The 23,248-nt window shown below is 37.2% G+C and overlaps 1 protein-coding gene across 1 annotated transcript; it reads right to left on the reverse strand.

Moving 5' to 3' along the window:
• Positions 1 to 13,136: 13,136 nt before the first annotated feature.
• On the reverse strand, positions 13,137 to 14,650 carry LOC137633890 (uncharacterized). The gene is made up of 3 exons (XM_068366133.1): positions 14,306 to 14,650; positions 13,886 to 14,111; positions 13,137 to 13,735 (listed from the first exon to the last, which is right to left on the reverse strand). Exons 1-3 carry the CDS (start codon positions 14,648 to 14,650, stop codon positions 13,137 to 13,139), a joined length of 1,170 nt encoding a protein of 389 aa, XP_068222234.1.
• Positions 14,651 to 23,248: the final 8,598 nt, after the last annotated feature.

Genomic DNA, 23,248 nt, shown 5'->3' on the forward strand with positions numbered 1-23,248 from the left:
TGGACCCGATGGAATTCCGTATGCAGTGATTAAACATGTACCTTTTCATACGAAGTTATTTATCTTAAGCATTATTAATAGAATATGGCATGATCATAGTTATCCAAGTGTTTGGGAACTAGCCATTATTTTAGCCTTTTTAAAACCCGGTAAGGACAAGTTTTTAGCAGCTAACTATCGACCAATTGCATTGACATCTTGTTTATGTAAAATCATGGAAAAGATGGTCAAGGAAAGACTGATGTGGTACCTTGAAAAGAGGAGTATTCTATCACCTATTCAATGGGAATTTAAAAAAATGCTCTCGACGACTGATGTGTTAATACGACTTGAGTCCTCTATTTGTGAAGCCTTTGCTTCCAAACAGCACCATGTAATAGTCTTCTTTTACCTTGAAAAGGCATATGGTACTACATGGAGATATGGTATACTTAAAACCATTCATAATTTAGGATTACGAGGAGAGCTACCACTGTTCATTCAATCATTTATTTTGCATAGATTTTATTCATGTGAGTGGGGGAAACTATCTGAGAGGAAATGTCAGGAAGAAGGATTTTCCCAGGGTAGTGTGCTAAGCGTAACCCTATTTGCACTAGCCATTAATGGGATATCCTCTGTCATTCCTCAAGATATTCTCTCAACGCTATTTGTTGATGATCTCTCCATATCATTTGCTGGAGCTAGAATGGCTAAAATGGCGATGGTAGAGAGAAAACAACATCTCTCAATTGACAAAATTATTCAGTGGGCTGATATGAATGGGTTTAAGTTTACGACGAGAAAAACTGTTGTTGTCCATTTTTGTCGTATTTGGTGAATACATCCAGACCTGGATATATACATTAAAGGTCAAAGGATCCCATGTGCAAGTGAAGCTAGATCTTTAGGCTTGATATTTGATTGTAGGCCTATATGGGCTTCTCACTTAAAAGCGTTAAAAGCTAACTGTCTTGAAGCTCTTAATCTTTTAAAAGTATTGTCCTATACATCGTGGGGGCCAGACCACAATACTATTTCAAAATTATACAAGGCACTGATTTTTTTCAAAAACTAGTTATGGATGGAAAATATACTCCTCAGCCACCCCAAGCCGAATAAAGGTATTAGAATTAATACATCATGCTGGTATTAGATTGTCCATAGGAGCGTTTAGAACCTCACCTAACCCAAGTCTCCTTGTTGATGCTAGAGAATTACCTTTAGACCTTTACCGAAAGTCTTCTATTGTTTGGTATTGGTGTAAGTTGCAAAGACTTCCTAATTCTTTAGCCTATCAGACTGCAAGCCTTGTAAAGCACACATCATAACTTGAGTTGAACCCAAAATCTCCGCAACCTTATGGTTTTTGGGTTAAACAATTATTATACAGTCTTGATATATTTAAAAGTAAGGTGCTTCCATTTAAGGTATCATCAACGCCTCATCAACTCGTACATAACAACCATAATACACATGGTAATTTACAATATTGGGCTAAAACAGTAGTAGGTAAAACACCATGTGCTCGCAAATACTCTAAGGAGTTAGGTGTATTTGTAAAATGCTAGTGAATAAACGAAAAGTAGTTTTTTCTACCGCTCTACCACTGCACATGATTTCAATAAAGGCCGTTGTACAAATATAAAAGAAGTACGTTGTTCCGGTAGTGAGGCCACTGTAGGAAAGAGGGTGTAAGTAGCCCAATTTAAATCTCTTAGTGGTGTTGGTCTATCAAAACTACAGATCTAAAAGGAACATACAGGGGATCAGTTAGTTTTAATTGGTTTATTTGACGACATAGGCATGATTTGGCCAAGCGTTTGCATGCAATTTAAATCTCTTGGTAGTGTACGCCTATAAAAATAAAAGCATTAAGCATATGAACGAAAAAAAAGGAATGTGCTAAAACAGTGGGATGAAAAAATATACCATATTTTTATCCTAACGATGTTATTAAAGTAATATAGATGAAATGTTGATTACCTACACAAAAGCACTAACACTTAAGGACACAAACACCCAGGTAAATACTTTCATGATGTACTTCACAAACCTTCGCTCTAAATAGAAAAGTGTTCTCTGTCCGGAGGCCTGAAAACTCTGGAAGTGAAAAGAGTAATTTGATGGCCTACTTTAGCTAAGATATTTAAATTAGGTTATTTACACCCTCTTTCCTATTCTGGCCTCACTACCGGAACAATATACTTCTTTGATTTTTGTACAACGGCCCTTATTGAAACCACGTGCAGTGGTACAGCTGTAGAAGAAAACTACTTTTCGTTTATTCACTAGCATTTTACAAATACACCTAACTCCTTGGAGTATTTGCGAGCACATGGCGTTTTACCTACTACTGTTTTGGGCCAGTATTGTAAATTACCATGTGTATTATGCCAAGATACATATATATTTAATTGTGGTCGCTATGTAGGAGTTCATAACAGGGGGAAAAAACCAGTGTCCTCACACTGTTAGCTCCTTCAAAGGTACTTTTGTAGAAAAAGTGCAAGTACGAGCATGGAAAATTGTCCTGTTTGTAAATAATTTCCTTCATAAATGCTGGAACCATGCCATGATCATTAGTACTTTAAAGTTTTCTTCCAGGACTAGTGTCGACTGGTGTAGTTTCTGTTCCGAAGTTATATAAACTGGTTGTGCAACCAAGAACCTATTTGTGGTCCCAACATTACTGTGGAAATTGATGAAATTTTTTTTGTTATACACAAGTACCATCATAGTGCCAATTGAGCCAGGTCTGGGTGTTCAGTGGGATTGAACGAATATCAAAGAAAAAATGATCACTCCCCTTTGTAGAGAAGGTCAAGATCGAAGTGCAGAAACTTTAATTCCATTGATACGGCAATACATTAATCCCGATTGAGTGACTGTAGGGCTGCATATAAGACTTTGTCGACTGAAGGATATACTCACAAGGTCATTAACTATTCTGAAAACTTTGTTGACCCAAACAATCCAAGTATTCATATTCAGATATTTGAATGACAGTGGGCAAAACTAAAAAAATTATCAAAGAAACCTAAGATGAAAACAATACTTTGATCAGTATTTTTCAAGGAACTGTTTATAGATTCATATGCGATGAATCCCGGCCATCAATTTCTCTTGGAAGGTTTCCAGTTTTAAACAATTGTGTATTCTTATTCTGTGAAATACAAGACAATTCTTCAGATCTTAGTAACAATCGAAGGTAACTCATAATGAATATAAAAGTGTCTAATCGTGAGCATAACAAGCTTATAATGGATTTATCTTTAGAAAGGATAAAACTACACAAACGACGATTGGATGGCGTTGTGAAGTGAAAGGTTCAAATAGCTCTCTCGAGAACACATAAATCCATGGAGGGGTGGCACACTGCTTTACAAGGTAGTCTATCCTGTAGTTTCCTGACAGTTTGACTCTTAATATATGATTTAAGAAGAGAGAAGAGCCTACAAAGGACTAAATATTTTGGAATGATGGCAGAAGAGCCCTTACGTAAGGAAAGAAAATACGAGATCCTAGAAAGAAGAATTGAAAGCATAATCAAATCTAGAGATTTAGAAATTGCTATTTATCTGAAAAACCTTCTTTACATCATTATATTTTGAATTATTCTTTCTAGAATTTGTCGGCCTTCTTCTTGGATCTTTTCTTTTTTATTCGAATTTTTTTCTGTTCTTAGAAACCTTGTACACAAAAATTAGAAATGTATTTTTATATGCGCTTATCTGAGACATTCTTAGTAAAAAATAAAGAATTTGTGATCCTTCTCTCTAGATTTGTTCTCATATCAAATGTCATAAATTGGAATTCTTTAAGATTGTTGCTCAAAATGATAGCGCTCAAATTGTGTTAAATCTATTAGGTACATAATTGCTCAAACTGACATCGCTTAATTCGCCTCGTTTTTAATGATATAATGTTGCCTTCAATCAAAATGACATCGCTCAACTTGCCTTCACTTAAACGACTGGGCACGATGTGGATATGCGATCCAATTAAAACAGAGGATATTCTAAAACATCCAAGAATTTTTTTTTTACATAGGCAGGACATCATGTTCTGTGCGATGATTCAGTAAATGATCAATCTTGATATATTTGGTATCTAAGTTATGTTTGCTCATAATGATTTTCATAAAATGCGCTGTTGATATTCCCTTATTTTCTACTTGTTTTTACATTAGTTGTCTTCTTAATGGTCAAGAAGTCTGAGATTTTATTGTATAATTGGTGTCAGGTGACAGAATACATCTGTTTGTGTATGTATGCTGTGAGTGGAGTTGTACTTTAAGCCAGTAAAATGAAAGTTCAAGATGCCTAGATATACGAGGACTAACATAGCAAACACTGCTGCTGTGGGAGATGAAAACGAAGGAGCAGTTGGCTATAGTGACGTCGATGAAGAATATAGACGAGAACAACTCACATAAGACTTAGAAAATAGGTTATATAGCCTAGCCGAGTTAAAAAACATATTCTTAGTTGAACGAGAAGAAGAGCGGCACGGAGCCACAGGATCTTCAACGTACATAAAAGAAGTTCAAACGCAGAAATGCACAGCCGAGTGAGAACAGTCTAAACGTCTTAGTTCAAAAATTGCCAGAACGCCAGGCAAGTGTTAGACCTTTTGACAATCTATGGCCTAATGAAGGGTTTCAATCGATCGAAGTGTTTTTGAGAGACTTTGAAGTAACCACATAGGGGTGATCAGAAAGAGAAAAAGCAATACAAGTCATTAGGTTCCTGAAAGATGCCCTGGCAATGAAGGTAATGTGTTTGCTACAAGACAGTTTAAGAAGTCATACTAATGTAGAATGACGTTTAATTGAGAAATACGCCTTACCTGATGCCAAAAAAATGGATATGAAAGAAAATTATCAACCCAAAATTCGAAAGAGTGAGTCAGTTCTCAGTTTTGCTACTAATAATTTTTGAGATTGTGATTCATTTGCTACATGGTGTGCCAATCTCCCAGAAGGTGATAAAAAGCAATTACCCTTAAGCATATTTGCAGATTAGTAAACCCTTATCTATATGGTTATTTGTTTGATGACAATTGTTCGTTAGCAGATGTAGTGATGGCGATATAAAACGTTCTAGATAGTTTTCCGGAAGGAAAATTGACAGAGAATAAGTGCCCCGATTCTAGAAAGGTGGCAGCCATGAGAACATATGCAACGAGGGGCAGCCATCAACCCCCAAACCGGGGCAGGGGAGAACGAAATCAGCAAGTGAAAAGAGTCCTCAGATGTTGGCAGTGTAGGAGAGAGGGGCACCAACGAGTGGAGTGCCCCACCCAACGATCTCCTCGCTGTTACACTTGTCAGGCCTACGGTCCTCTATCTCGAGAGTGCCCAGTAAAAAACGGCGAGGTGGGGCTGGCTTTGGCACACGCACACTACTCCCAGCCCAATATTCGAGGGAAAGGAGGCAGAGGTAATGGGAGAATATGGAGATCGAGCCCCCCCTCCTCCCCGCATGACAGCAGAAGCAGCAGTCGAAGAAGCGGTGAGAGGGACTACAATGGAGCAGGCACTGGGATCTCCCTCATTACCCGCAACCTCACCCCCGCAGCACTAGAGACAGGAGCAGGGGCCGTCGGTATTGCAAGCAAGGTTGTTGGCCCATGCAGCACATATTGGGATCCTAATTGGCAGCTCGGAATTTTAGCAGTCAGGATTGACCTACAAGGTAAATCCATTCAAGAGCTGATTGACAGAGGAGCCAGTGTTTCGCTTCATAAACAAGGAATATCCTCAAACACACTACAGTCAGTGGCACCTATCATCTTCAACACGCCAGGAGGAAATAAACTACAGGCAAGAAATACAGTGACTGTCAACTTTAAGGTGGTATCTGTGAAGTTTACACTATTTTTTTATCTTACCTACCTTGTGAATTCCAGGAATTGAGGCTATACTTGGTTTCGATTCTATATTGAGTAATCATATATACATTTGTGAAGAAAAAGTTACAATAACAGCAATGCCAGAAGCAAGCATTTTCCCAATAGAAAGTCATGAGAGAGCAAGTGCTTGTGCGGGAAGGGAAAAACAAGTTGGTAAGGTAACAGCTGTACCTGAAAGAGGAGAAGTATTGCCTCCCCAGACGCTTACAAGCATATCAGTGACCGCAACTCAATCTCTTCCGGAGGGAACTTGGTTCGTAGCTAAACCCAATGAAAAATGGGCACACGTAGCCTTAAAGGGCTTGTCAGAAATAAAAGAGAACAGAGCAGATAGTACAATAGTTAATTTGTCAAATAAAAGAGTTATGTTAGGAAGTGATTCTGTGTGTGAATTGGAGTTATGTGAAATTACTAATAACGGGATCTTAGGAGCCACAACTCCAGCCCGCACAGACGAACGCACTCAGAACTTGATTGTGCAAGCCCAAAAATTAAGTACGCCAGAATATAAACCTGTAGTTAGTAACATTATCAATAATTATTCCGATGTAATTGCAACTGGAGACGAGCCACCTGGAAGGAATGATCGATTTCACTTTTGCATTGAAACTGGGCAGGCGGAGCAGATCAGGTCAAGGCCTCATAAGATACCCACTCAATTCCAGGGAGAGATAAAAAGGAAAAATAGTGAATTAAGAGAACAAGGGATTATCGAGGAGAGCGAATCCCATTAGGCTACTCCAATTGCAGCTGTTAGGAAAAAGGATTGCTCGGTAAGATTGCGTGTTGATAACAGGAAGTTGAATGCAGTCACTAAGGACAATGCATTTCCATTGCCCTGGATCAAAGAATTACTCATGAAGGTAAGGGATAGTAAATATTTTACAACTATCGTTTTAAAATCTGAATACTATCGAATACCCAATTAAGAAGACAGTAAATGTAAAAGGGCCTTTAAAGCTAACGATCAACTATTTCAGTTTATTTTTCTTCCTTTTGGTGTTAAAAATGCTCCCAGCAATTTTTTTAGAGTAAAGATGGCAGATATGTCTCTTTTAATTGGCCATAATGTTCTTGTTTATTTAGACAATATCATAATTAAGGGGAAAACGACAGAATAACATAATAACAAAATTCGTAAAGTTTTAGAAGCATTTTGCCGAAATTATACGAAAACAAATTTATCAAAGAGTAAATTTTTTTGTAAACAGGTTGAACTTTTATGTCCTATAATAACCCCAAAAGGTATCCATCCTTGCCCCAGTAAAGTAGAAGCTATTAGAAATTTCTTCAGGGCTCGCTGGGTATAACTGTAGATTCATAAGAGGTTTTGGAGAGATAGCGAGACCCTGAAATGCTTCAAAGAAACAAAGAGTAATAAACTGGGAAGTGGAAGAAAAAAAGGCTTTTAACCATTTGAAAGCTGCCTTAACTAGCAATGAGTTACTCGCATATTTTATATTTGATCGCCCGTTTTTAGTGACAATAGATGCGAGTAGCGTAGCTATTGGTGGCGTAATGTCTCAACAAGATGACAAAGGTAGAGGGTGACCCATTTGTTTCCCTTCCAGGGCATTAAAAGGAGCAGAAAAAAATCCTAGTACATTTAATCGAGAGGCATTGCCTATTCTTTTGGTTCTAGAGAGACATAGGTTCTTTTTATTAAGTCAGCCAATTGAGTTGCAAAGTGGCCATCGCCCCTTATGTAATTTATTTTAAAAAGGTGACTTGATGTCTAAGTGAAAGGGATTGAAAGATTGTTAGAGTTTAACATAAAGGAGTTTGACCATATAGAAGGTAAATCTAACACGATAGCTGATGCCCTCTCTATAGGTGCAGTAATAGGAGTAACAACTCGGGCACAGAGGGGGGATGAATAACGAACCCAGTATATTGAGAGACCCCATCAAAATAGAAAACGCGATGTAATTTACGTAAAGAACAATGAGGAAATGAGATCCAAGAGCGTGCGATCGAGAGAGGGCTGATGGATATGTTGGCGAGGAGAGAGAGAGAGAGAGAGAGGGAAATTGTGAACGTAAATGTGTTGTTGGGTGGCAGAGGACATAACCAGAGGTGTTTGCAACGAGTGCCCTGATGATTCAGGTGTGATTGACCTAAGAGGTTGGGACATAAAGGAAGTCTGCGAGGGACAGAAAAAAAGAGGAAGGGATGGAAAGAGTGCGAGCAGTAATTAAAGGGGAGTTAGATAGTTTCCCATCATTTCTGAATGTGACTCGTAAGAAATTTTTTTAATACAGAATGATATCTTATAATGTGCTTACGAGAAGAAGAGAGGGTAATTTTGTGCACAGGTAGTTCTTCCTCCCTCTTTAATCAATCGAGCCATCCACATTGTACATGAAAGTCTGTATGAAAGGCATTTGGGAATTGATAGAACATTAAGGAGAGCACGCGAATCCTTGTTTTGGTTAGGAAGGAAAATATCTATAGAGAATTATATAAAATGTTGTCATGCTGGTAACTGTTTCAAAGACCATAAAAGCATTGTACTGGAAACCAGAAAGTGGCCTGTGATTCCTGTTAAATGTTATAAGGTGCATATGGATGTGGCAGGACCATTCCCTACTGGTATAACACAACATATGAATATATGTGTATGTGTAGATGCCTTTACTCGTTACACTCATACCTTTGCAATGTTGGATAAATCAGCAAATTCATTAGCCCAGGCACTGTGCTCTTTCATCACTAGGTTTGATTGCCCGAAAATTTTGTTAAGTGATAATGGTCTTGAGTTTATAAATAAGATGGTGAAATCGGTCACGGATTTGATGAAAATTGAACATTTTTCAGTGACTGCATATAGGCCTTCAGCTAATGGCTTAGTGGAATTTCATAATAGGGGAGTGGTACGAATTTTAGTTACTTAGTGGCTGATGACCACCTTCATTGGCACGCGATGCTTCCTACAGCTAAGCTAGCAGCTTTGGACATAGCATATAATGCCTCGCTCATGGGCACGCCTTTCTTTTTAGTGTATGGACAAGATTCTGTGTTTCCTTATACGGTCCTGATTAATTCGCAACAGTTGCCAAATTATTCAACTGAGCAATACCGAGTCTATTTACTAAATCTCTTAAGGAGAGTAATGAACACCACTGAAAGGTTCTTTGAAAATAGCTAACAAAAAACACAGCTCAAAGTATGATGGTGGGTTCAAAACCGCACCTGTAAAAATATTTGTGGGCAATCGTGTGTATTTGAAACAATTACAGCCTAGGAAACACAAACTAGAGCCAGCGTATTTGGGTTCGTACTGAGTAAAATGGTTAAATCTAACACAATAGTGATGCAAAACATTATTAGCGAAGCATTGTCTGAACATCATCAAGCACACACAGATTTTAGATTTAGATTTTATCAACAAAATAACATACAAATCATTCCTTTGTACACAAGAATAATATATAAATATTTTGTCCAACATACAACTGATATTCAAAAACTAACCATTATATAGTACATCTAATTCATGACATAAAGAAATTTACTAGAACAATGATAATAATTATGTTTTATTTGGAAACATGACATCTTGAATAATATAAAAATTATGTAATAAAAAAGACCATGCTTAAAATCTTACATTCGTAATTTGATCTGACAACTCCTGGAAATACCAAAGACAAATTGTGTATTCAAAATCATTAATGAAATGAAATATAGGTGGATTGCATTACATCTAAATTACTTTTAGTATAATATGATTAAAATCTTAAGACCCTGGTATAATCCTATTCACGATTAGAATCTTGATATTTCAGTGACAGTTACATAATGAATATATATTAGTTTTCAACAAGCAAGTTGTTGGTGTCTCTGAAAGTTAACATAGGGTATCTTAATATAATATCATTAGTCATGTCACATTCTATTAAAACCTGTCTTTCAGATTGGATACTAGTATTGTCACACCAGCAAACCCATGCTTCACGGGGTATCCGGCTCCAGCGACCTTTATCGATTCTTAGATTATAGGACATTAGTCTAAGGCGACTAAAGGACTCTCGCAGAAAATCAGGAATAAATGAATTAGTTGTGTATATAGGGTGTAATGTCATGGTTACGAATAGTTCATTTGCATGTGTTAAATTTAGTATATTGTATACTTCTGGCGTTTGTAAGATTCACTATATCAACAGATGGATTAGAGTTGATGTGAGGTTCCAGATATTTAGACATAAATCTAAATGTGTTGGTGCTGTTCTCTTGACATAATTCATGAATAAATACAAAGGGTTGTTCAGTGTCGTTTACATTGACTTTGGACCTTGAAAATTAAGTCTCTGCTTAGAGACTATGTGATTGAGTGGGGGAATACTAGCTTCTAATAAACAAAGATTTATGCTTGTATTCCTCCTGACTCAAAGTAAGTGCCTGACTTGCTGGTTAAACTGTTGTTCGATCGGTTTTATGTTACAAGTTAACTATAACCCCGAGCTATATAATAATGATGACATCACAGTACCCTCAAATACCAATTTCTTATATTTAAAGGGCATCTGACTATTGGAAGCACATAATACAGAAAATTTCTTCACTACAGCTTGTTTGGATTTTTTGTGTAATGAAATTACATCTTTTTTCCCAGAATCTGGAAACCATGCCCCTAAATACAGATATTGAGGTGAATAACAGATTTGGGTATTGTCTACCTATAATGGAATTTTGTCCCTATCATTACCATTTATTAAGATAAATGTCTTTTTGGCATTTACTGCATTTCAATTCCGTAATCTTTACAGTACTGGGTAACTACTCTAATTTTCTGTTCACATATATCTCTATTTGTCGCCAAAATAACTGTATCGTCCATTAATAATAATGCGTGCAACATTCCTGAGAACCCTTCATTAGCTGTAGCACCTTTTATTATTCTTACCATTTTGTCTATATACACAATAAATAACAGACAACTTGAAGGAGAACACGGGTGCTCGCCGAAAGCAGCATCATTTATAAAAGTTTTAAGTATATTCTTTGTACGAGAGTAGCCTACATACCTTGTATTGCTTTGAGCATAACTTTACCGCATCCGCGTGCCTTCAAAATTGCTATCAGTTTACGCCTGGACACTGTGTCATATGCCCTACTGTAATCAATAAATAGAACAATAAGCTTCACTTTTTTTACATACAGTATAATCACATAACAATCTTTAGATAAAATATATATTCTAAGCAACTCCTTCCTTTTTTGCACCTGCCTGATATTTATCTATACTTAGCCATAACAGTAATCTATTTAATGTTAGAATATCATACATCTTTGCAATTTTGTCCATAATACTAATACCTCTATAAGGCTTCGGCCACACCGGGCGCGACTAGCGGTACGGTTAGAAGGAAGAGGTTCCAGCAGCAAATTAAAATGTAAGGTATCGTATGAGGGTGGCCTCATTGGAGGCGCGAGAAGCCTTCAACCGTTGCAGCTCCCGCCAAGCTATGTTTCATGTTTTAAAAAACCGCGACGGTTTCGAGCATCTTCACCCAAGATTTCACGATTTTCCATCAGTTTCTGAATGGGTACATGTTCATTTGTTCGTTTCCAGCCATGGCTAATCAAAAATTTATTGGGGAGGTGCATCGGAGAGCGAAACTAAGTTAAATAAATGGAAGATAAGGCAATTAACTGCAAATGGATGATAAAAAAATTGTGAGTAGGCCAATGCCTTTTTTGTCCTTTGCAACCTATTTGATTACCACCTAATTTCTTATATGTATATATATATATATATATATATATATATATATATATATATATATATATATATATATATATATATATGTTTGTGTGTGTGTGTGTGTGTAAACACAAGAAATCTAAAAGATGAAGTAGAGAAATTTCAAATGCAAAAAAAAAAAAAAAAAAAAAAATATCAGTTAATTCTGGAATAAAAGGGACAATGATTTTCCATTAAATTTATCATAATTGAAGCAATTATAATGTATGGTAAAAGAGAGATTGAGGTTGTCTATAGTTCGACGTTTGTTTTGTGAGCCTGAATCCAAGAATGTTGTTGCCAATAAAGAATCAAAAGACGTATGTCATACGAAGATATTCATAAAATTTGTAGTCGTATAACGAGACACAATATTAATTGTGAAATTAACTTATTTTCCCTTCTCTTTTTATTAAAATCGAGAATCCAAACTTTTGTATAATCTATTGTTCGGTTTAAAACAAAGATTTTGATTCAGAAGTAATTTTATACTCAAACACCATCGTGTCATGTTTGTGAGGAAGGTTATCTCCAACTACTGAGAGTGAGAAGGCAAGAGAGATGTGGCGGTTCCGGTGTGGCCACACAACATATTGCCGCCGTTCTGCTACCCTAGTCATGTCTCTACCTTGACACACATCGCGTGCGGTGGGGCCAAAGCCTAATTGTAACATCTTCCTTTTACCTCTTTTTAACAGGACAAACAGCTTGTCATAGCACCAATTAGCAGGGTAACTCAATTGAGTGAAGATGATATTAAACAAACTTAGCAGAAACATAAACCAGGAAGCTGGTAAAACATCTAATACTCTTGGGCATATACCTAAATAACTTGTACGTGTTGGTAACTTCCTTAACCTTAATAGGTGGGGCAAGGATACAACTTTAAAAATAGGTTCTTAATGTCTATTACGAGAAAAAATGCAAAAGTTCGTGGGAACAACGGGAAAATAACTTATCAGTAAGAGAACAGGACAAAAAAAGACAGTGCATCATGGAAACAATAAGTAAGTGTTGCCAATGCTAATATTAATAAGACATGAACTATTCTGCTGATATGCAACACCTGGAAATAATGCTTGAAAGCACATAATACAATATATGGTGCATATAAAATAATGACAATAATACTGAATACTGGTACATGTTAAATGTGTCTTTTCGTGTACCTACACCTCCCTCCCCCTCACACCCATAGTGTAATCTCAAGTGGACTCCTTTTTTGCTAGTCTTTGGGAACGACGTGGGTTCACTGGAGGAATAGTGACTAAGGACACTCTTTCAAGGTCCTTGCAAGGGACCATAGGGTCAGGGAGAAAGGGATCACTGATAGTGGGTGGCATCTCTGCATAAAATCCTTGAACTCTATGCTGGTGAAATGTTGTCCTCCATCTGTCCTAAGGCTAAGAGGAACACCAACTTCACGAAAGTATCTGCAGAAGATCCTGATTGTGTTAGAGGTGGTGGTATTGCCTTTGCAGGGTGGGACAACAGGCTATCCTGATAGACGGTCGGCGACAACAAGGCAAGCTTTCCTTGTAACCACGAAGAAGTCGGCTGAGACAGACTCAAAGGGTCTTGTTGGGTTGGCGTCGTTTATTAAAGATTCCTGCTGCTGAGATGGCTGCAATATCTGACATGCCTTATAAGCTCTGACCATGTTGACAATGTCATAGTCAATGCCAGGCCAGAAAACTGACTGCCTTGCTCTGCATTTGGTCGCTTCTACACCTCTGTGGCTGTCATGCAAGTGGGACAAGGTGCGGCGACGAAGGGTGGCAGGAACTACAACTCTTGCTCCATACAACACAAGGTCACCATCGGTCACCATCCGGGGAAGTCCTGAAGTGACACAATCGAGTAGACGAGTATATGCAGGATCCGCTCTTGCTGCATCACGAAGATCCTGGAGTATCTTGTTGGCATCCTGTGCTGAAGACTCGTTTGAAAGAGTAACAGTGTTCATGGCTATGACAGTTCGGAGATGAACAGCAGAAGAAACACCTGAGAATTCATCCTCCTGTGTGGGGTAGCTGACCGGGGCTCGAGATAATGGAACTAGAACGCAGAGCAACTTACCTGCACGCCGCACAGCTGTAAAGATATAAGGCAAGATCTTCTCCTTGAAGGGTTAGAGACAGGAGTTTTCGATGGCATCCAGCTTATAACTGGTCAGAATTGGTATGAGGGGCCGGTGATCTGTCGTCCGAGTAAAGTGCTGTAGGCCAGTTAAATACAGCCTACACTTTGTCATTGCGCTGACAATGGCTAGCATCTCAAGCTTGATAGTGGCATAGTGTGCCTCTGCATCGGTAAGAAAATGAGAACCACACTGAACTAGATGCAGGTGTCCATTACCATGGTCTTGCAGGAGAGCATATCCAATGCCGTTGAGGTGTGAAACATCCGTTTGAAGAACAGTGGGTAGGTCTTGGTCAAAGAGGGCGAGAACTGGTGGACAAGGTGAGAGCTAACTTGATACATTGAAATGCTTTCAACGTCGGATGTTCACACAAACATTCTCTTGGGGCTCATCTGAGGGCGTAAAGTTTGGGATGCAATGGAGATGTCAGGCGTAAACTCCGCTAACTGTTTGACCAATCCCATGGATGATCTGAGGTCTGTCAGGTTAGCAGGGGTTGCGAAATCCTTGATGGCACTCACATTCTGCTGATCAGCTGAAATACCGTCTCCTGAGAGATTGTACCCACAGAAGTTCACTGTGGGGGTGACGACCACAAATTTATCCTTGTTGAGTGTGATCCAAAACTTGCGGCACCTGGTGAGCACTTCATGGATATGATGAAGGTATGTAATGTAGTCTTCATCATAGAGGAGGAGGTTGTCTATGACCTTAACACAATTTTGAACACCTTGAAGGGCCATATCACCTCGCAGGCAGAAGGTGTCGCCAGTAGCTGTGAAGCCCATAGGTCCTCTGTAATGTAGGAACCAACCATAAGGAGTAATAAAGGTGGTGAAATGTCTATCCTCTTCTGTCAGTTTCATTTGCCAGTACCCGTAGAGAGCATCAGCTGTGGTGAAGTAACGAGCCTTTGGGTCCACACTGCGGATAGGTCGACTGTGATACGTACTCCTGTCCCATTCTTAGCAACGACGATGAGAGGGTGGCACCAAACTAAAGGATTATCACCAGCAGGTTTGATTATCCCTTGGGCCACCATAGAATCAACCTCTTCTTTGACTTGGTCCTTAAACGCAAAAGGAATCTGTCTTGGAGTGTGGATGGAAAAAGGCACTGCACCACCCTTTAGGTGGATTCTCATGGGAGGACCAGTCATTGGCTTAAGAGGAGCTGTCTTCAAATCTTCTTTTGAGGCCAACACATCTTTAAACTCTTGAACCAAGTATTCCTTGGCTGCTGAAGGTGATGTGGTTGCTGAGAATGGTAGCTCCTTGCATCTATTTACATGTTTGACCTCTAAAATAGGTTTAGGGAAGTCTGAAGATATTATGGCCAGTTCCAGACAATGACCATAAGATAAAAGTGGAACTTCCTCTTTCATCCTCGTACAAGCGAGATTCCTCTAAAAATTTAATCAAAGTGAGGAAATCTGTCTTGGTAGCTTGAGAGGCAGATGGTGGCTGGTAGTGGGGGCTCAAGAAAGGTGGGGAGGGAGAGGCAGCGCACTTCAACATTCACCCAACAATGTGGGTGTGGGCATCGTCGACATTGTGGGCACCCACGTCACTGAATGGTTCCTGTTCCGCAGTCTCTTCTAACTGATTCGTAAGTTTATCTCTCGAGGACAATTACTTACAATATGCATTGAGCAAAAGTACAGTTTTAACAAAGTTAGTAACGATAAATACAAACTGTTGTAAAGGTCAAAACTAATAAGAAAGCTTCAACGAGGAGTGATTTGTACATGTATGATGAATACGACAAGCCATGGGTTGATGGGAGCAGCAACTCGCTAACGCTTAGCCAAGCTTCAGGCAACAGTGGTCACCCCGCGGAAATGGTTGAGTTTGTATGTGGTTAAGCATGCTCCGACAATGCCACAACAGGATATTTGCTTGCTCCTTGAAATAGCACAGCAAATAATACACTGGAACGTATAAAAAAGGCACTAAAAAGCACAATGCACTACACAACACTTCAATGTCACTTGCATCAATACACTGCACATGCGATAAAATAAATCGAATAAAACCGCAAAAACATTCAAATTGAGAATCCATTAATGGCATCAACCAGTTCCTATTGTCCACGTCTTAAAAGAAACTTCTCATGATACAACACTATGAGTTCACTGCGCCATGTGTTTGTTGGTAACTTCCTTAACCTTAATAGGTGGGGCAAGGATACAACTTTAAAAGTAGGTTCTTAATGTATATTACGAGAAAAAATACAAAGTCCGTGGGAACAACGGGAAGATAACTTATCAGTAATAGAACAGGAAAAAAAGACAGTGCATCATGGGAACAATAAGTAAGTGTTGCCAATGCTAATAAAATGTTGCCATATTATATTAATAAGACATGAATTATTCTGCTGATACGCAACACCTAGAAATAATGCTTGAAAGCACATAATATAATAAATGGTACATATAGAATAATGACAATAATACTGAATACTGGTACATGTTAAATGTCTTTTCGTGTACCTACATAACTCTTGTCTTTTTTATTAATGACCTCTTTGCAATTTCTATTTTGCTATATGAAAAAGGATCATCTAACACAGGTATATAGGGAGTGGTTTCGAAATCACCCTAAGCCTTGTCCACAACATTAACGTTATTAGCAAAAAGTTGTTCAAAATGTTTTTCTTTAATTCATTCTCAAATGGTTAGTTCTCAGTAATATTGTTGATCGTTCCTTTCCAATTTATGGATTTCCATACTAATTTTGTATCTTTGCTCTATTGCCCATCTAGGTTTTGCTTCGTCCCATAAAGCATTAGTCTGAGGTGAGCTACACTGTGAAGCAGCATCCATTATGATAGCTCATCCCTCTTGAATACTGTTTTGTAGATGTTCATTCCTGGAGATTGCCAGCGGTGGTATCTCGCTGAGCATTGTCGAGAGTCTCTGTAGGTCTAGTTGCTTGTATGGCAGATGTTTACATAACATGGTTAGTTCTTTGGACTGGGAATGTATAGTTCCGAGCATGCTAGATCTATTTAGTAGAATATTGGCATTAGTAATAGTTGTAGATGGTACCTCGATGGTGACACATAAGGGACCCGTGTGTTAGTGGTGATAATCTTCTTAACCATATCTTGTTTTACTAAACACAAGTCTATTTCAGATATCCACTGGTTCCAACATTTGAATGACAGGTTACCTCCAAGCTGTTTGTTATCCCATATTAGGTGGTTGGTAATAACCATGTCATTGTTACTGCACATATTCAATAACGATCTACCTTGTGCATTTACTGAAACTCCTACTATACCTCTACACATGCGAGCGTTCTTGTCTACATCTGATGGTTTGGGCACCCCAATTCTACCATTAAAGTTTCCCAAGAGAACTATATTCCCAGCATCAACTGTGTGTGCAGTTAGGGCTCCGTCATCTGCTAGCTGATAATATGGTGAATAGTCTGGTGGTATATAGACTCCACCAACTTTGTACTGCACAGTGAAATTAGGTGTTGCCCAGATCTGACCCTCTGTGTCCATATTTATGCACTTAGCATATTCTAACAACTTGTCTTTTATTAGATAACAATATGGTCCCCGCCCCCCACTATGTGATCTGCCTCTGGAAGTATGATAGATTACAAAGAAACCTGGTACCGTGACATTAAAACACTTTTTGGTCTCTAACAGCCAAACCATGCCAAATCGTAAAACAAATTTCAAAATAATTGGATATTGAAGTTTATCTTTAATTCCGGCTATATTACATGAACATAAATGCAGTGATTGTATGTTATTTTGCCTACCTATTAAAAAAAAAAAACTTAGGAGTAACTCGATCTATAACAATTTCATCCTTCAAAAGTACGCAGTTCTTGTGATCATAAAAGATATTTACCCCAACGTTTTCTGCCTTTTGTTTTTTCTTCTTTTTCGCATTTCTTCAATCTACCGATTTCTTTCCTGACAACAGGATAGACATCTTTCTTAATATATATGCCTGAATATAGTTCCCCCACATTTTCCAGATTCCGTGCCTTTTCAATGTTAATAGTATCACGTTCTGCTGGTCTGTTGACTGTTACATGCAGAGGGCAATTACATGTGGCTCCGAAAGAGGTAGTTTTCAAAAGTGTCAATCAGAGTGTACCTCCTCACCCATGCATACGTGACATTCCCTGAGTTGATGTGTAGGAATTTTTCTTTTAGTTGTTATTGTTTGAACACACATCTTTTCATTTGACGTGTTCTAAATAAACTTGATGATAGTAATGTGTTCTTATGTGGGTGCTTAATGTAGAAGTAAAGTGTTGTGATATTTTTGCTGAGTGTAGCAATTCGTATGACAATGCTGTGTGAGCCTAAAAACAAATAGAGAGAGGTTGAGTAGGTCAGGTGTGATCCGTCAAGTGAATGTTATATTATTGATGTATTTATATGATTCTTTGGTTGCTGGGACCGGGGCAGTTCCCGAAGGTCAAGTGGCTACGGGATTAAAGTTCAGCCTCGAGGAAAGGCAGTGTTAGAGAATATGTAGATGTGAATACATTTCATTTAAAGTTATAAGAGAAGGGCGGGAAGCCGAATGATTTTCTTAGGAAAATGGCTAGTGACCCCCGATTGATAGTTACAAATGTAGTGTAGTAGTGATTTTAAAAATGACAAAACGGTGTTGGCGAGTTGTGTTGAGAAATTGTGCCGTAAAACCGGACAAGTAAAATCGAGGGATGAAGGAATATCTATTTCTATCCCTATCCCGCCTGAAATGTCCGTATTGACCGAAACCAGAGGGAGGTTATTGTGTAATACAGATATGATATAATTTTTCTTTCACCTTTGGGTATTCTGTATTATAGTTGCAGAGGTCATAAGAAGAAATGAGTGGGATTATTTCACATACATTGTGTACATTTTTACTGTACATGCAATATTTAATTTTTTTATTTTTTTTGAGGAAGATGTCTAATTTTTTGGTGATTTCCCTGTATATATTACATGTTACATTTCTGTCTATTACATAATATGCCCTATACTGGGTCGGAGTGTCCTCTGTATATCATAGACTAGAGATGGCGAGTGCGTACTTCCTTCCGGAGTGAGGAGCACGGACGGGGAGAGTAATGTCCCTAGCCTTGTATGAGAAATATGTAGAAGTATGTGTTTTATACAGTGAAACTAGTGACCTTTTTAAGAGTACTACGACTGTCACAAATTGTGGTGTGTGATCACTGAACTCTGTTATAGGTCACGTGTGTGAAATCTGATTTATGACGTATGGTAAGCCTATTGGTGACAGTATATTTCCATCACAGTGGAGAATTCCACAAGACCTAATAATTCTGCATATTGACAGAGCAACATTGCATTACTTGCCGAGGAGTAGGCAGTACCACTTGAGCGATCATTAGAACAAGGTACTCGTCTGAGAGTATCGGGCTTTATAAAGTGTATTTACAAACCTTTCTGTAATAAAGTGAAAAAACCCATGTTCCAATGTCTAATTATCCGTTGACATGAGATATATATATATATATATATATATATATATATATATATATATATATATATATATATATATATATATATATATATATAAGTATATATATATAGATAGATAGATAAATAGATAGATATATAGATAGATAGATAAATAGCAATAGTTTTATTGCTGCCAAAGCTACATATCCATACGTATCATACTAAACTGCTCTTTCCACTTTTGACGGCTGTTTTTCTGGTCCTATACAGCAGTGGAACGCTACTCTCTACAGGACCTTCACTTTCATTTTGTCTTGTTCTTTTAGTTAAAGTAGTTGCACAGTCGACATTATTCACCAATTGATATGATTCCAATAACTCACTAAATGCAAAAGCATCAGGATTTGATGCGCCATGCATCCAAAAATTGAAGTCTCCACAAAAAAAATTTATTTTTCTCGATGATAATCATCTCAATGAGTTCACTTAATTTCTGTTTTTCTACGTAAAGTTTATTTCTGTATATTCAAAGCTTGTTACACTAGTTTTTTTTTTAACATTTTGAGATTTGAGTAGTTTTTATGAATAAAGAGCCTGACATCCCAACCAGACCTATCCTCTCTCGGAATGTGAAAGGTTTATGTGGGGGATGTCATTTCAGTGATCTTAGCCTTGTCAAAGTTATTTGACCATGTTTCAGATAATGCTAGTTTGTCCAAATATTTCTCGTTTGTCAATTCTTAAATTTGAATAGTTTTATTTCCCACAGATTGTACATTTACATAGCCACAGTTTATGACGTCCTAAGTATCCATGATCAGTATTTTCTGCGTCTTTTCAATTCCAAGTCATAAGCTTTGTAATCTCTTGAATTTACTATGTGGTCATTTGGTTTGTTTAATTTTGCGTAGTTAATACGCTTTGACATTTGCGAATTACACTCCTTAGTGGAATGTTTTCCTGAACATTTCCTGCAGACTTTATCATCATTCTTAGACTTGCAATCTTTTTTAAGATGTCCATACCTCTAACAGTGGTAGCAGGTGATCACGTGGTACCTATCATGTATGTTATAAGTACCCCATCATAACATAGCTTTGTCCCCATTATCAAGAATAGCCCTTCGAACTTCAGGATCACATTTCAGCACATAATGGGTGATCCCACCTGCAGCATTTTTCTTCAGTACTACACTTATCTACTCTTCTATATTCTGGATTTAGTCCAGGTAAAGATTTCTGAGTCAAGGCATTTACTTCTTCATCTTCATCAGTGTAAACATTGCATATCATTATTTTTGGCATTAATTTTCCAATTTTCCTCGTCTGAGTGTCGACAACCATTGTCTGAATTTTGTTTGGTGCTTCCTTTCTGATCCTCTTTTGCAAAGTTTACAACAACATTTCCATTTGAGGTTAACCTCGTTTTAAGTATTAGAATGTCTTTAAGTGCATGTTCGACTTAATTTTTTTTCTTCAGTAATTTTAGTTGTTGCATTTGTTGATTTAATTACCAGTAGATTCTTTTCCTTTACTTTGTTGGCGTATGTCGTTTTCTCTGGTTTTTGGCCCATGTGTTTAAAGTGGTTCCTTAATTGATTCGATATTCATTGATAGATTATCAACCTTCTTAGTGAGGCCAGAGGCCTGGGAGGAATTTGTTGCGTATGCATTAAGCTCTACAACTTGTTTTTCCAATTCATTAATTCTCACCTCTTGTGCACTCAAAGCATTGTCCCTCCCTTTCAATCGCTCCTCCAATTCTATTATATGTAACTTAGCTGTTCTTGGCCTAATTCAACACAGTATGGGCATGTCCAATTCAAATTTAAAACTTTATCACTGATGCTTGGCATTATAGACACACATTTCTTATGAAAGTATCTCTTGCAATCACATCCTATCCACTTCTTTGCGTCTCTGTCAGTGGTTTGACATTTAGGACAGTACACGGGGTCAAAGGCAGACATTGTTTACTATTTCTTCTTCACTTTAGTCTCTCCATGAGATTAACAAATATCTTCGCTAATGGTTTAAAAAACGAGAAACGCAAGCTAAAGACACGGTTCAGGACGAGTGGTGTGATGTTGACTTAGAAGAGTTAGATTAAAATAAAACACTTTTATGATTTCATAATCCTTTTATGTCTAAACTAAAAGTTAAAGTTTTCAGTATAATTAGTAAAATGCTAAAAAATTGTAGTAAAAGAAATTATATTAAGTTATATTCATTGCATTTTAGTGCGGCATATTGATGACATCATGTAGACATGTGTGACCAAAAGAATTCCGGTTAATTTTTGGGTGTAATCTTACCAAGGCCCTAAGATTCAAAAACTAAATTAACTTGTGGTACTTGACTTGCCACTTTGACTAAAAACCTTTCCTAATCTGCTCTCTATATGCATTTATATACAGCATGTAGGCACAACAGACTTAATATTTTGTTTTGTATATTGTTGCGTATTCCTTATAAGAAAACGTTTACATTCTGTTATGAATGTTTTTTAAATTTTCATAAGTTTTATAATGGCTCATGCATCATGGTTTATTCTATCGGCCAATTTTACTCCTTTTGTGCAGTTGTAAATCCAGATTTGTGCATGGTAAGTTTGTACTTTGTATGAATTTGCATGGCTAGGATGTCATAAAGTAGGAAGGAACCACAATAGAAATCACTGATAACTGACCAAAACATATTATTATTTTATCACCCTTACAATATAACGCAACCATAAAATAAATCATAATATATGACATTAACTACCACATTTCACATAACAAATCATATCTTAAACAAGCAGGAGTATCAGACGCAGAAGAGACTCTTTAGCTATGGTAAGCAACTCTTCTAGGAAAAGGACACTCCAAAATCAAACCACTATTGTCTCGTCTTTGGTAATGCCATGGTCTCTGTACCATGGTCTTCCATTGTCTTGAAATAAAGTTCTCTTGCTTGAGGGTATAGTCGGTCATACTGTTTTATCTTATTTCTCTTCCTTTTGTTTTGTTTTTTCTAGCTTGTATAGTTTACATGTGAAAGATGTATTTTAATGTTGTTACTGTTCTTAAGATGTTTTATTTTAATTGTTCATTGCTCCTCTTATAGTTTATTCATTTCCTTATTTTCTTTCCTCACTGCGCTATTTTTGCCTGTTGGAGCCCTTGGGCTTATAGCATCTTGCTTTTCCAACTAGTGTTGTAGCTTAGCTAAAATAATAATAATAATAACAACAATAATAATAATAATAAAAATAATGATAATAATAATAATAATAATAATAATAATAATAATAATAATAATAATAATAATAATAATGATAATAATAATGATAATAATAATCATAGTGACTATGATAATAATAATAATAATAATAATAATAATAATAATAATCATAGTGACGATAATAATAATAATAATAATAATAATAATAATAATAATAATACAGTAATGATAATCATAATAAAATAATAATAATAATAATTTACAGTAGATGTGAAACCACAAGATGCTGTTCATAGTCATACAAAGAACCAAGTCATAAACCTGAGGTTAACTATTAATGAAGAACATTATAACCAAGTTTCAGGTAATTCCGGCTCGCTAGCTGCCTTTGGTACGAGTAAGCTTAAACATAATCTGTAGAGCATAAGGAAAATGAACATTTGAGCCTGTCCAAGAGAGCAAAACTATAAGTTAAAATTTTTACCTTCTCAGGGGGTATCTCCATTTCATCATCATCTATCTATTGTTCTATTTCTGTGAAAACTCTCTTAAAATGCACTTGAAACTTTGCTTTGTCGTGGCCTTTGTTATTCCATGATTTTAGTGCCATCCAAGTCATAACCACTTCCATTCAATCAAATGCTTCTAATAGAGGCATGTTGTAATGTACTGTATGTACAAATACAGATTTTCCGTCTTCACTGAGATTTTTGCTCTTTCACATGTTTTCAAACTATTGGTGCTACTTATAAGACGCTCAACATCTGCAGAATAAGGCTTGGTAGTTAC

The sequence above is a fragment of the Palaemon carinicauda genome, chromosome 3, assembly GCF_036898095.1.
Source record: "Palaemon carinicauda isolate YSFRI2023 chromosome 3, ASM3689809v2, whole genome shotgun sequence".
Lineage (NCBI taxonomy): Eukaryota > Metazoa > Arthropoda > Malacostraca > Decapoda > Palaemonidae > Palaemon > Palaemon carinicauda.